The sequence below is a fragment of the Perognathus longimembris genome, chromosome 20 (assembly GCF_023159225.1).
Source record: "Perognathus longimembris pacificus isolate PPM17 chromosome 20, ASM2315922v1, whole genome shotgun sequence".
In the NCBI taxonomy this organism is placed as follows: domain Eukaryota; kingdom Metazoa; phylum Chordata; class Mammalia; order Rodentia; family Heteromyidae; genus Perognathus; species Perognathus longimembris.
In genome coordinates this window covers 21562774-21574273 of record NC_063180.1, presented here as the reverse complement: position 1 = coordinate 21574273, position 11500 = coordinate 21562774, and the positions used below count along the sequence as shown (strand labels likewise).

At 58.7% G+C, this 11500-nt stretch overlaps 1 protein-coding gene across 1 annotated transcript; it reads left to right on the top strand.

The window, feature by feature from the left end:
- The first annotated feature begins 355 nt into the window (after positions 1–355).
- On the top strand, positions 356–6443 carry Kptn (kaptin, actin binding protein). Its single transcript, XM_048329674.1, has 12 exons — positions 356–697; positions 1001–1083; positions 1192–1276; positions 1354–1408; positions 2569–2644; positions 2764–2837; positions 3457–3566; positions 3636–3713; positions 4624–4699; positions 5314–5449; positions 5538–5720; positions 6081–6443. Exons 1-12 carry the CDS (start codon positions 475–477, stop codon positions 6210–6212), a joined length of 1311 nt encoding a protein of 436 aa, XP_048185631.1. The 5' UTR covers positions 356–474; the 3' UTR covers positions 6213–6443.
- The last annotated feature ends 5057 nt before the right edge of the window (positions 6444–11500 follow it).

Here is an 11500-nt window from a genome sequence, read left to right as displayed (position 1 = left end):
GGCTGGATCGTTCCTCTTGGGGTAAGAACATCTCGCTGTTTTAAAGGTGAGGTTGTTAAAGTATTGCACTGGGTGTAAAGTTCCCTTATTTGAGTTTTAGTACTAATTGCTGCATACCATACCATCTCGGTCTTGTGAGTTTGGAACACATTGTTAGAAGGAATCCGGGCAGATCCGGGCAACGTTAGGTTTTGCGAGTGAATTTTATTATTCCTATTCTACCTTTCCCACTAGAGGCCAGGCCTTAGGAAGCTGGCAGGGCGCTAACTCTTTTCCAGTGCTGTCACAGCCTGTAATGTAATAATACGCAGGCGCAGTCAAGTAAAGCTGGGGATCCGGGCGCCATCTTGGTAGAGGGCAAAGGCGACAGCTTCCTTGCGTCATCATTTCGCGCCTGGTGTTTAGGGAAGCTGCGAGCTGGAGCCCGGCGAGCTGCCGCCGGAGCTGCCGAGGTAGGGAGTGGTGGGCGTCGTGATGAGCGAAGCGGCCGAGGCTGCGGGTCCTTGCCCGCTACGCGAGGACAGCTTCACGCGCTTCTCGTCGCAGAGCAATGTGTACGGGCTGGCAGGCGGCGCCGGCGGGCGTGGGGAGCTGCTGGCCGCCACCCTTAAAGGCAAAGTACTTGGCTTCCGCTACCAAGACCTCCGACAGAAAATCCGGCCGGTGGCCAAAGAGCTGCAGTTCAACTACATCCCCGGTGCGTGGCGCCCTGGAGCTGGAGGGCAGGGCTGGAACATAGTGTCAAGAAAGCTTCGGAGGTTCTGTCGGGGTAACAGTGGTGGGAGGTTGGTGATTGATTTGGGAGGAGGGCAGTAGGAAGTAGGAAGGTTCATAGGGAACCTATGATTAATTTGGTTCGAGATTCCCCAAACTCAGATTAGATCCTGGTCAGAAGTCATGGGGATGGTGTCAAGACCCCCAGGGTCCGAAGGCATTGTGATTAGGGGTACCAGAGATCACAAATTGTCTGAAGTGTGACCTTTGAACTTTCCCCTCCCAGTGGACGCTGAGATTGTCTCCATTGACACCTTCAACAAGTCACCCCCAAAGCGGGGCCTGGTTGTGGGGATCACGTTCATCAAGGTACCCTCCACCTATGCCCAACACCCCCCTCCTTCTTACACAGGTGATGGGTGCCTGGTGTGCCCTCCACTCCCTGCCCCACCCCCTGATTCTCCTCCTCTCCCCCAGGATTCAGGGGACAAGGGCAGCCCCTTTCTTAACATTTACTGCGACTATGAGCCCGGCTCCGAGTATAATCTTGACTCCATTGCCCGTGAGTATGGTCTGGGGGCTGGAGGCTGGGAGGGACATGGTGGGTGCCCTTGCTCCCCTGCCCTTGTCCTCCTGCAGAGAGCTGCCTGAACCTGGAGCTGCAGTTCACCCCTTTCCAGCTGTGCCACGCAGAGTGAGTGTCCCCAGCCACCCAGAGCCCTCCCACGGCTCCCTTACTCTGAGGGCCCCTTCTCTTCTGGAAAATTAAAATTTGGCACTTGGATGAGGGTTGAAAACTAAAATAGCTCTGCCAGTCCTGGTTTGCCAACTTCTGGACTAGCAGGTGGATATTCCATGAATGAAGTTTATTTTTTGAATCATTTTTTATTTTTTAATTAATTAATGTATTTATTTTTGCCATTCTGGGGCTTGGACTCAGGGCCTGAGCTCTGTCCCTGAGCTTCTTTTTGCTCAAGGCTAGCACTCTACCACCTGAGCCACAGTGACATTTCCGGCTTTTTCTGTGTATGTGGTGCTGAGGAATTGAACCCAGGGCTTTGTGCATTCTAGGCAAGCACTCTGCCACTAAGCCTCATTCCCAGCCCCTGTTTTAGTTTATTTATTTATTTTTGAGACAGAGCCTATCTGTGCAGCCTAGGCTGGCCTGGAACTTGCTGACCTCCAGCCTCAGCCTCATCCTCATGAGTATTGGGATTACAGGCATGCACCACCATACTGCTCCATTCTTTTCCAGTCTTTCAAAGGGAACCAAAAACATAGCTTCTGGATGGGTGTGGTGTTCCAGATTAAAGAGGTTCTTGGTGTTCTGTGATCCCATGCTGGAGCTCCAAGTTCCGTTACTGAACGCAGGTCTGCCCTGAAGATTCTGTTAGATGAGGACCCTAGGAATGGTGGAGCAGACAGGTTCTGACACTGTGCGGACTCACTCCCACAAGCCAGCATTTAAAGATCCAGAGGACAAAGCTGAGCACCTGTGTCTGAATCTCAGAAGTCAAAGTTCTTACAGGACTTTTTTTTTTTTTTTTTTTGGTGTTGGTGGTACTAGTATTTAAATCTAAGGTATGGCACTTCCTAAGAAGACACTCAACTGCTTGAGCCAGGTACCAGCCCTGTTTGCTTTGGTTTGTTTTTTCAAATAGTCTGCTTTTGTCCACATCTGACCATGGTTCTCCTACCTCCTCCTCCTCCTCCTGACTAGCTGGGATTACAGATGTGAGCCACCACACCTAGCCTGACAGGAAAGATTTTTCCAAGAGAAGTTGGCCAAAGACAAAGACTTACCCCAGTTACGATCCACCCACATTCCACATCTCTAGATCTCTCTGCTCTCAGGGTGCAGGTGGGAAACCAGCTGGAGACTGTGTTTCTCCTGAGTGGAAATGACCCGGCCGTTCATCTCTACAAGGAGGTGAGGCAGAGGGGTGAGGTGGGAAGAACGTCACTGGCATCACCGTGCTTGGTGCTGGGCTGTGTGCCTGGAGCTGGTGGCTGACTCCAGGGTGGGGGGGGGGGGGCTTATTCCCCTAGAATGAGGAGCTGCACCAGTTTGAGGAACAGCCTGTGGAAAACTTCTTTCCAGAACTCACAAACCTGAGCAGTAGGTGAGGAGGGCCTTGAAAGAGGCCAGCAGGGACTGGGACTGTGGTATCGGAGAAGTTGGGTGAGGCCACCGCCTTGTTGGCATCTGGGGCTGCGGGGAACCTTGGAGAAACTGCACAGCCTCCTCATGGCTTCAGGGGTACTGAACAGCAGAGGGGTGACCCTAGAACAAATGGAAGGTGGACTCAACAGGTAGAGGAGACTGACCTAGGGAGACTGGTCAGCGGGAGCAGCCTCAGAGAAATCAGGTATGGAAACCTAGTGTGGTGGAGCGCACCTGTAATCCCAGCCACTCAGAAGACAGAAGCAAGAGGCCAGCCCAGACAAAGTTGGAAAACCCTGCTTCAATTTTTTTTTAATGCCAGAAGTGGAGCTGTAGCTCAAGTGGTAGAGAGCCATCCTTGAGCAAAACAGCTCTAGGACAGCACCCAGGCCCTGAGTTCAAGCCCCAGGACTGGGACACACACACACGGAATGGCCAAGTGATAGAGCACTTGCCTGGCACACCTAAGACCTAGGACTTCAGGGAGCAGCAGGATGGCCCTGGAGAGGCAGCGGTGGGGTTGGGGTCCAGGAAGGGCCCCCTGCTTCCATCTGTCCATTCATCTACCTGTCCACCAGCGTCCTCTGGCTGGATGTCTATAACCTCCCTGGCACATCCCGGCGCCTCTCAGCTCTTGGCTGTCAGAGTGGCTACGTGCGTGTGGCTCATGTGGACCAGGGGACTGGAGGTGAGGGCAAGGCCTGGGGGTGGGGCCAGGACCTGGGATCAGAGCCCTAAGTATCCCCTGGCCTTGCAGAGGTCTTGGAGACATGGACAACCCAGCAGGATGGGCCCATTTCCCGCGTGATCGTGTTCAGCCTGGCAGCCCCCGAAGGTAAGCTCTGTGCCTAGAGGCTGGGATAGGGTGTGTGCTAGCTCAGCTTTCCCACCAGATCACTCTCCTCTCGCCCAGTCCAGATCCCAGCCCCGCCCTGTCCAGATCCCGGCCCCTCCCTCCTGGGTCCCCTTCACAGCCCTCCTGCCCTGGTACTTGGGGTTGTTTTTTTTCTTTCTTTGGGGAGGAAAGGGAGAACTGAGATTTGAATTCAGCTTCTTCACTTGCTGAGTGGGGGCTCTTATTGCTCAAGCCACGCCCACATAGGCCACGCCCCTGGGGTCATGCCCACACCAGGCCACGCCCCCAGTCGGTCTTCTACTTCTGAGCTTGAAAGCCATTGCCCTGGTAGTCTTAACTCCAATCCTTTAGTCTCCAGCCTTGGTCTAACCTTAAGACTGTTCTCTCAAGTTCCCCTTTCCCTGGGTGGTCTAGCCTTCTCCTCGCATGGTGATTTACTCCTGTCCTCCCTCTGGTGCTTCTTCATGCTCCCATGGACTCACCTGCCACTTTCCCACCACTGCGCTGCTCTCTTCCTGATCTCTCCTCTGCTTGGGCTGCCCTCCATCTGCCCTCTGACCACTCTCCCTCCTGCCCCTTCGCTCTGTCTCTGGTCTTCTTCCTCTCCCCTGTTGGGGATTTATCCCCTGAACCTTCATGATGGTCTAACTTAGACTTTTCAACTATCATCTAACCTTTGTGGTCTAACCTCAGACTTTCAAAGCTATCTTCTGACAGCTGGCGCCTGCTGTCTGTCTCATCATGTCTCTCATAGACCAGCCTCTAACCCTCCCTGTATAGCATAACCCTCCTCAGATCTGTTTCCTGATGTCTACGCTGCCTTCCTCTTGCCCGAGTGGGGAGGGGTATAAAGAGGACCCTAGTCACCTGGTCCTGGTTATCTCCTCAGAGACCAAGGATGAGCCACAGCGGGAGGAGTACAACCTGCTCGTGGCCAGCATGCTGGAGCCCGCAGTGGTGTACCGGTGAGAGGCTTGGGGCCCTGGGTGTGGTCCACCCTTCTCCCGCTGAGTGAGGTGAGCCACAGCTGGTAGAGATGTTTGTGACCAGAGAAGGAGCTGTGACTATTTAAACCTGGATCTTAGAGGGTCCATGTTGAAGCCTTGGGTGAGGCAGAGCCCCCACACACACACCTCCTGGAGGAGGTGGTTAGCTTTGAGCTCTGTGTATCCAAGGCCCCAAATGGCAGTGTCTGTCAGTGCCTTTGGCATAAACCCTCACACCACAGTGCCTGGCAGGCCGACAGTGTGGCTCCCGTGGGTCAGGGCCTTCCAGCTTGCCCGCTGTGGCGGACAGCAGTGGTGCCTGAGCCAGGGACAAGCTCCCTGTGGGGGCAGCGTGGTTGCTGGGGTGGGAGTGGGGCGGCCCTGCCTCCAGCCTGGAAGAGAGTGCTGCAAACCTGAGTGTCCAGCCCCGTGCTGGCCTCCCAAGCCCGCCGTGGAGACGGGGTACAGCACAGGAGTTCAGGGGAGTCAGGCACCTGAGAAGGGATGCAAGATGGCCCCTGTGCCATGGCCGTCCTGAAGAGTGGCACCCTCACAGTCTGGCCTTGCCCCTCCACTGGGCTGGGGACCCTCAGGGACCTGCTGAGCCGAGGCCTTGAGGACCAGCTTCTCCTGCCAGGGAGTGACCAGTTTGACAGCGTCCTCTGTGGCCTGGTCACGGACGTGGACTTGGATGGACAACCAGAAGTCCTGGTGGCCACCTACGGGCAGGTGGGTGACAAGGGCTGGACGGCAGCGCCACCACTACCCGCCCCCGGGCCCCCGCTGGCCGTGTGACAGTGGCCCCTGCCTTCTGCAGGAACTACTGTGCTACAAGTACCGCGGCCTGGAGCCTGGGCTCCCGGGGGCCCAGGGCGCATTCCACCTGCTGTGGCAGCGCAGTTTCTCCAGTCCCCTCCTGGCCATGGCCCATGTGGACCTGACCGGGGATGGGCTGCAGGAGCTGGCCGTGGTCTCCCTGAAGGGGGTGCACATCCTGCAGGTAAGCAGGAGCCTCGCTGTGACCCTGGCCTTGACCCAGCATCTCTCAGGGTCGCCTGAGCAGGGCCTCTCCTTCGGACCCAGTCGCCCATGTGGTCACACATCTCTCGTTCCCGCCCATTGCTCTCCTCGCCTCCTCACAGTTGCATCTAGACTTTGTCCCTCCCACCTGCGGGGCAGCCCAGGCCTCCCCTTAGCCTCTACCATCTCAGGTGCCCATTCCCATCCCACATGCTGCCATCTCCTCTCCATCCTCCCCCCTTGCTGGACTTCCTGGCCCTTTCTAGCCCTCCCACTGTGGTCTAACCTGAACCCCTCGGCTTGGCCTCAGCCCACTACCCTTCTGTTCCCCCCCCCCCAGCACAGTCTGATCCAGGCCTCTGAGCTAGTCCTGACCCGGCTTCGGAGGCAAGTGGAACAGAGGAGACAGCAGCTGCAGGGGTGCCGGGACAGGGTGGGCCCAAGGCCTGCTGAGACCTCGTCGGCCTCCTGAGCACTCCCAGGCCTGTGGCAGTTCCTGGGGGCTCCCATTCAGCCATTGATGGGACAGGGGACCAGCAGAGAACCCAGCCTCCCCGGGGCAGAACTGGGGACTCTGGCTTTGCCCCTGTCCTGAGTGGCAGCAAGCTGCTTCTCCCTGGGCCCATGCCCCTGGCTGAAATGGGGTGACCTGGGTCATACAGCCCTCCCCCCCCACACCAGCTGAATAATACAAAATTTGGAGTGACAAAGCTTTCATGGTTGTCTTCATTCTTTCGTTTGGCAAGCATTTGTTGAGCACATGCTGTATGCCAGGCTTCATACGACATGCTGGATTCATCCAGAAGAATTGAGAGAGACAAGCAATTCCAAGGTTCGACCTAGGAACAGGACAGAAGTCAGATCCAGGATAGCCCTCAGAGGAACTAAATGATACCAATCCTTAACAGAAACCTGAAAGTCTGAACTCTTACTGTGTGAAGGAAGAGTCTCAGGTTAGACCCTCGTGGAGACAGCCTGGGGTCGATTCCATTGTAGAGGCTGGGGGATGGACAGACTGCTGCAGGCACAACTGAGATTAGGTCCTAGCGGAGGAGTCCGAGTTTAAACCTTGAGGTTTAGCCCTGTGCAGAGGAAGCTGAGGTTGGACCTCATGGAAAACCTAGATCTTGAGTAATACCCCAATGGAGAAGCAAAGAGATGGAGCCACAGAGAGTAGGCCAGGCAGGGAACACTCCTGTGGGCGTGCTCTGGCCATGGGCCCCAGGGTCTGAGGCTAGATCCTGTGAATGCTGCTGAGGTTTGTAATAGTTAGCCCAGTGCAGTGATGCATGCCTGCAATCTCAGCCATCTAGAAGTGCAGCCAAGAGGATTACAGTCTCTGGGACAAGCCTGGCCTACATTGGCTGTCTCTGGACTGACCCCAAGGTTCTAGACCCCAGCAGGAAGAAATTTGGGTGCAGATCCCAGTGTGGGGTAGGAGCTGGGCTGAAGAGCCCCGAAGAGTGGGGAGCTTGGAGAGGCTGATCTCTCCTGTGTCCCTGCTGGAACTCAGGGCCCAGTGGAGAAACACCTCTCCCCCCAAGCTTGGAATAGAAGGGAGCATTAGGGATGTGGTGAGGATTGGGGTGGAGGGGACCCTCCATCCCTTGGGCAGAGCTGGGCCTGGCAGACACTTGCCTTCTGGGTGCACGTGGCAAGGCAGGACCCACAATCATTCGGCCATCTGCCTCCTGTCATGAGTCTGACCACCTATACGGCCACAAAGAACCAGCCTGCAAGTTTCTACAGGGATTGGGGGAGCTCTGAGTCTTCATCCCCAGAAGCCAGGCTCCAAGCCTGAGACGTTAGAGGCGGCAACAGGCCCAAGAGGGTGCAGCCTGGCTGGCAGGGGGCTGAGCACGGGGTGCCGGCAGAAGGGGCTTGTCCCCCCCTCTGCCTGCCTGTGGTAACCAAAGTGCCCTCTCCCCATCATGTGTGCTGAACGGGAAGGGACCTGAGGTGGGGTTTGTGATGTGTGTGCAAGTGCACACACACTTGTACACACAACATCGTGCATTCATACATAATACACACTGTCCTGCATACGTATGTGTGTGCCTCATGCACACGTGTGCATTTGTGCAATGCACTTGTGTGTGCATACATTGTGTCTGTGTGCGCTCTAAGAGCTCACGACTTTGGGGCTCGGGGGGAGACTGGGGCCAGTCCTGGCTTCTTGCCCTCTCCTCAGCTGTTGCAGCAGATGGTGGCCATTTAGAGCGGAGAGCCCCGCCCGGTGCCTCAGTTTCCCCATTTCTAAATTGGAGCCAAGAGCCACACAGGCGTCCTCCCACGGCCGGCAGGGGGCTGGTCAGGTCTATCCGGGTCAGTCACTCGTGGACACACGAGTCCTAGCGGGCTGGTGGGCGCTGGCGGCCGGTAGGCCGGGGAGGCCGGGGAGGCCGGGGAGGCCGGGGAGGCGGCCGCGCGGTGCGGGCCGAGACCTGGCTGCCAAGCCGCGCCCTCCCCGCCGAGCCGGGAACTATTTGCGGCTCCTTTTGCATCGTTTGGTCCTTGTATGGTTGGGAGGCAGCCGGGAAGGGGGGCCGGGCAGCCTCTGGCGCGCGCGCACACGCACATGCATGCACACGCGTGCACACACACGCGCGCGCGCGGGCGCCACTGTCCACAGCCTCCGGTGCTGAACCTGGAGTCCGGGAGGGAGAGGCACGGGCCCACCGCCTCCCGCCCTCCCCGCCCTCCCGACCCGGCTCCGCCCCTCCCTCCCCGCCCTCCTCCTCCTCCCCCTCCTCCCCTACCCTCCCTCTTCCTCCCGCTCTTCTGGGCTCCGGCTTCTCTCTCTCCACCTCCAGCCCCACGCGGGGACCGCGGGCTCAGCCGGGCTCAGCTGCAGGTAGGAGACCCTGCGCGGGGGTGGGGAGGGCGCCGGAATCGGGGTGCCCCAGCCTTCGAGGTCCGCTCTGCCTCTGGCTGGAGACCCCACGGTGGCTCTCGGCCCTGAGTCTGCCGTCTCTCCAGCCGTCCGCCCGTCTGTGTGCCCATCTGTCTGTCTGCCTGCCTGTCCACCTGCCTGTCCATCTGTCCATCCGCACGTCCGTCTGTCTGGGTCCGTCCAGCGGCGCCCCGGGCTCCGGGTCCTGCGCCCTCACGGCGCTCGCGCTTCCGCCATCGCCGCCGCCGCAGATTCTCCTGCCCGACGGGGCTCCACGGTCCCCCCGCCCCCGCCCTCCGGCCCCGGCCTCCGCCGTCTCCCCTCGCCCTCTCCCTGAGAGCCACTTAGCTCCGTCCCCCCCCCACCTGTGCCACCCCCCGCACAGGGAGCTTCCCCGCGAGGCCGGGGGAGTCCCCCCCACTCCCTCCCCCCAGCCTCCCGGCCCACACCCTCCTCGCCCATGCCTTCCCCTGCTGTGCGCCCCGGTTCTTCCGACAGTCCAACCTCTGTAGTCCAGACTGGACGAGTCCTGCTCCAAGTCAAACTTCCACCCATCTTACTGTCCGTCCAGCTGTGCACTCAGTCATTCTTTTGACAACTACTGAGCAGTTTCCCCTCCTGGGCGCTGGGTCAGACCTGGCCAGTCCTTCCTGTGGTCTCACTTCCATCCCTCCCATGGCATTGGCATGCGAGGCATGGGCATGGGAGGCAAGGACTCCCCGGCTACCTCTTGGGGTCTTGTGGCCAGTTCTCTGCCCCTGTTCTCGTGGCAGAGCCCCGGATGGGGGGGGGGGGCTGTGTATCCTCCGCCTCCCTGGCCAGGAGCAAGGTCCCCGCCCGGAGCCTGTGCCGCGTGGGGCCTCCAGATGGCCTGGGGGATCCCACGCCTTTACCTTCCGGTCTCTGCTCCGCGCCTGCCAGAGAAACTGGATGCTTGGCCAAGCCCTTCCTCCGCCTCCAAGCCTCAGTTTACTCACTGGTGCAGCCCAGCCTTGAAGGCCAAGGTGGTGGTGGGATGCGTATGTGTGATCTACAGGCATAGATGGTAGTAGAGTGTGTGCGCACGCTCAGAAACGGGGGTCCCCACTTTACGCTCATAGAGGTGTGGAAAGGGGGACCCCAGTGAGCCAGCTGGCCACAAGCCCGTGAGGCTGCAGGGAGCAAGCCCGGGACCTGCTGCCGCCTCGCCAAGAGCTGGGCGGCCCCCACGGCCGCTCCCCCCAGCCCCCCAGCCCTGCACCCCGCGGACACAGATCAGCTTGCAGGCCGCTGGCCCTGGAGGCGGCGCGGAGGCGGGGGCGGGCGGAGCACCGGGCCCCGGGAGCCCGGCCGCCCCCACCCTGGAGCCCCAGCCGACCTCCTGGCCGTTCATTTTACAAATATTTATCCAGTGCTTTCTCTCCAGACCTCTCCTCCCCGGAGGCCCGCGGGGAGAGCCGGCTGGGGAGGGGAGGGAGGCCACGGGGCGCTGGCTGGCTGAGTTTGGGTGATTTACTCAGCCCTCCTCCCCACCTCCAAGCCGGAAGGGCCCGGTGAGAACCCCAGCCTGGGGCTGCAGCAGGAAGGACCTGTGGTCAGACTCGGGGAGGACTGCCTCTCCGGGCCACAGCTCTAACTGGTTAGATGCATTCGATGAATTCTTGACTCTCAGGTGGCCCCTGTGTCTCCGAAAAGTCCCAGAAGAGGGAGGGAACAGGGAGCGGAATCTTTGCTTTAGCTCCTGGTGGGTAATTATGCCTAAGTCGTTGTTAATTAGGGGGCTGCTAATTGGATGCATCATTAGGGGCCTTGCCAAGGGGGCTAATTGTGTGGTGGCCCTTTAAGAATCACCCCTCTTCCCGCCCACACAATCTCTCTCTCCCTCTCTCTCACACACACACTCTCTCTCTTCCTCTCTCTCTCTCTCTCTCTCCTCTCTCTCTCTCTCTCTCTCTCTCTCTCTCTCTCTCTCTCTCTCTCTCTCTCTCTCTCTCTCTCTCTCTCTCTCTCTCTCTCTCCTTTTAGAGAAGTTCTGCCAACATTCTGCCTCCCTCCCCCAGGAGCCAGCTCCTGTACGTGGGTGTAAGGAGTTGGGGGCAGGCTGTAGGTTAGACTCCCAGAGGAACTTTTCAGACGGAATTGGAAATCAAAATTGAAAAGGGAGAAGGGTAGCCGGCTAAGACCATTCCTCAGCCCCCATCTTCTCCCTTCTGAGTTACCATAGCAACACGGGGGGGGTGTCAGGGCCAGTGAGTACCTACTTGGGGTCCCTCTTGGAAGCCACCCAGTAGCTGCTGGGTGATTTGGGACAAGTTATTTGATCTCTCTGAGCCTTGATCCTCTCCTCTGTGAAATGGGTGGGACTCCCTATTTTGGATCCATGGGCAGGGAAGGTGAGGGTGTGAGGGTCTGGATGTGGGGAGAAGAGAGTCCCGGGAAGGGGGTGCAACAGGTGCAAAGGTCCTGAGGCACAAAACTGCCTGCTGTATCCAAGGAGCCCTGCGAGGAGGGTGGTGTAGCTGGAGCTGCCTGTGTGAGGGGAGCAGAGCCCAGCTTGGGGTCAGAGCGGGAATGGGGTGGGGATCCTGGCACCCAGAGATGCCACCATGACATAGGAATATGGATGAGACCCCCCCCCCGAAGTTCTCCCTCCCAGCCTCACCTCAAACACATGCCCAGCTCCCACCACATCCCAAATCCAACGTGGGAGCCCTGGGAGTGCTGAGGGGGGAAGCCACTAGAATCGCAGTCCTTCAGCGTCTGGCTTCCCTCATCCACTGTCCCAGCGGGAGCTTTCTCCCAGGCATCGCCCCCAGTCAGCATCCCCTCCTTTCTCAGGGCTGTGTAATGTTCCACTTCACCTCCTCCTGACCACAAGCTTCCGCATG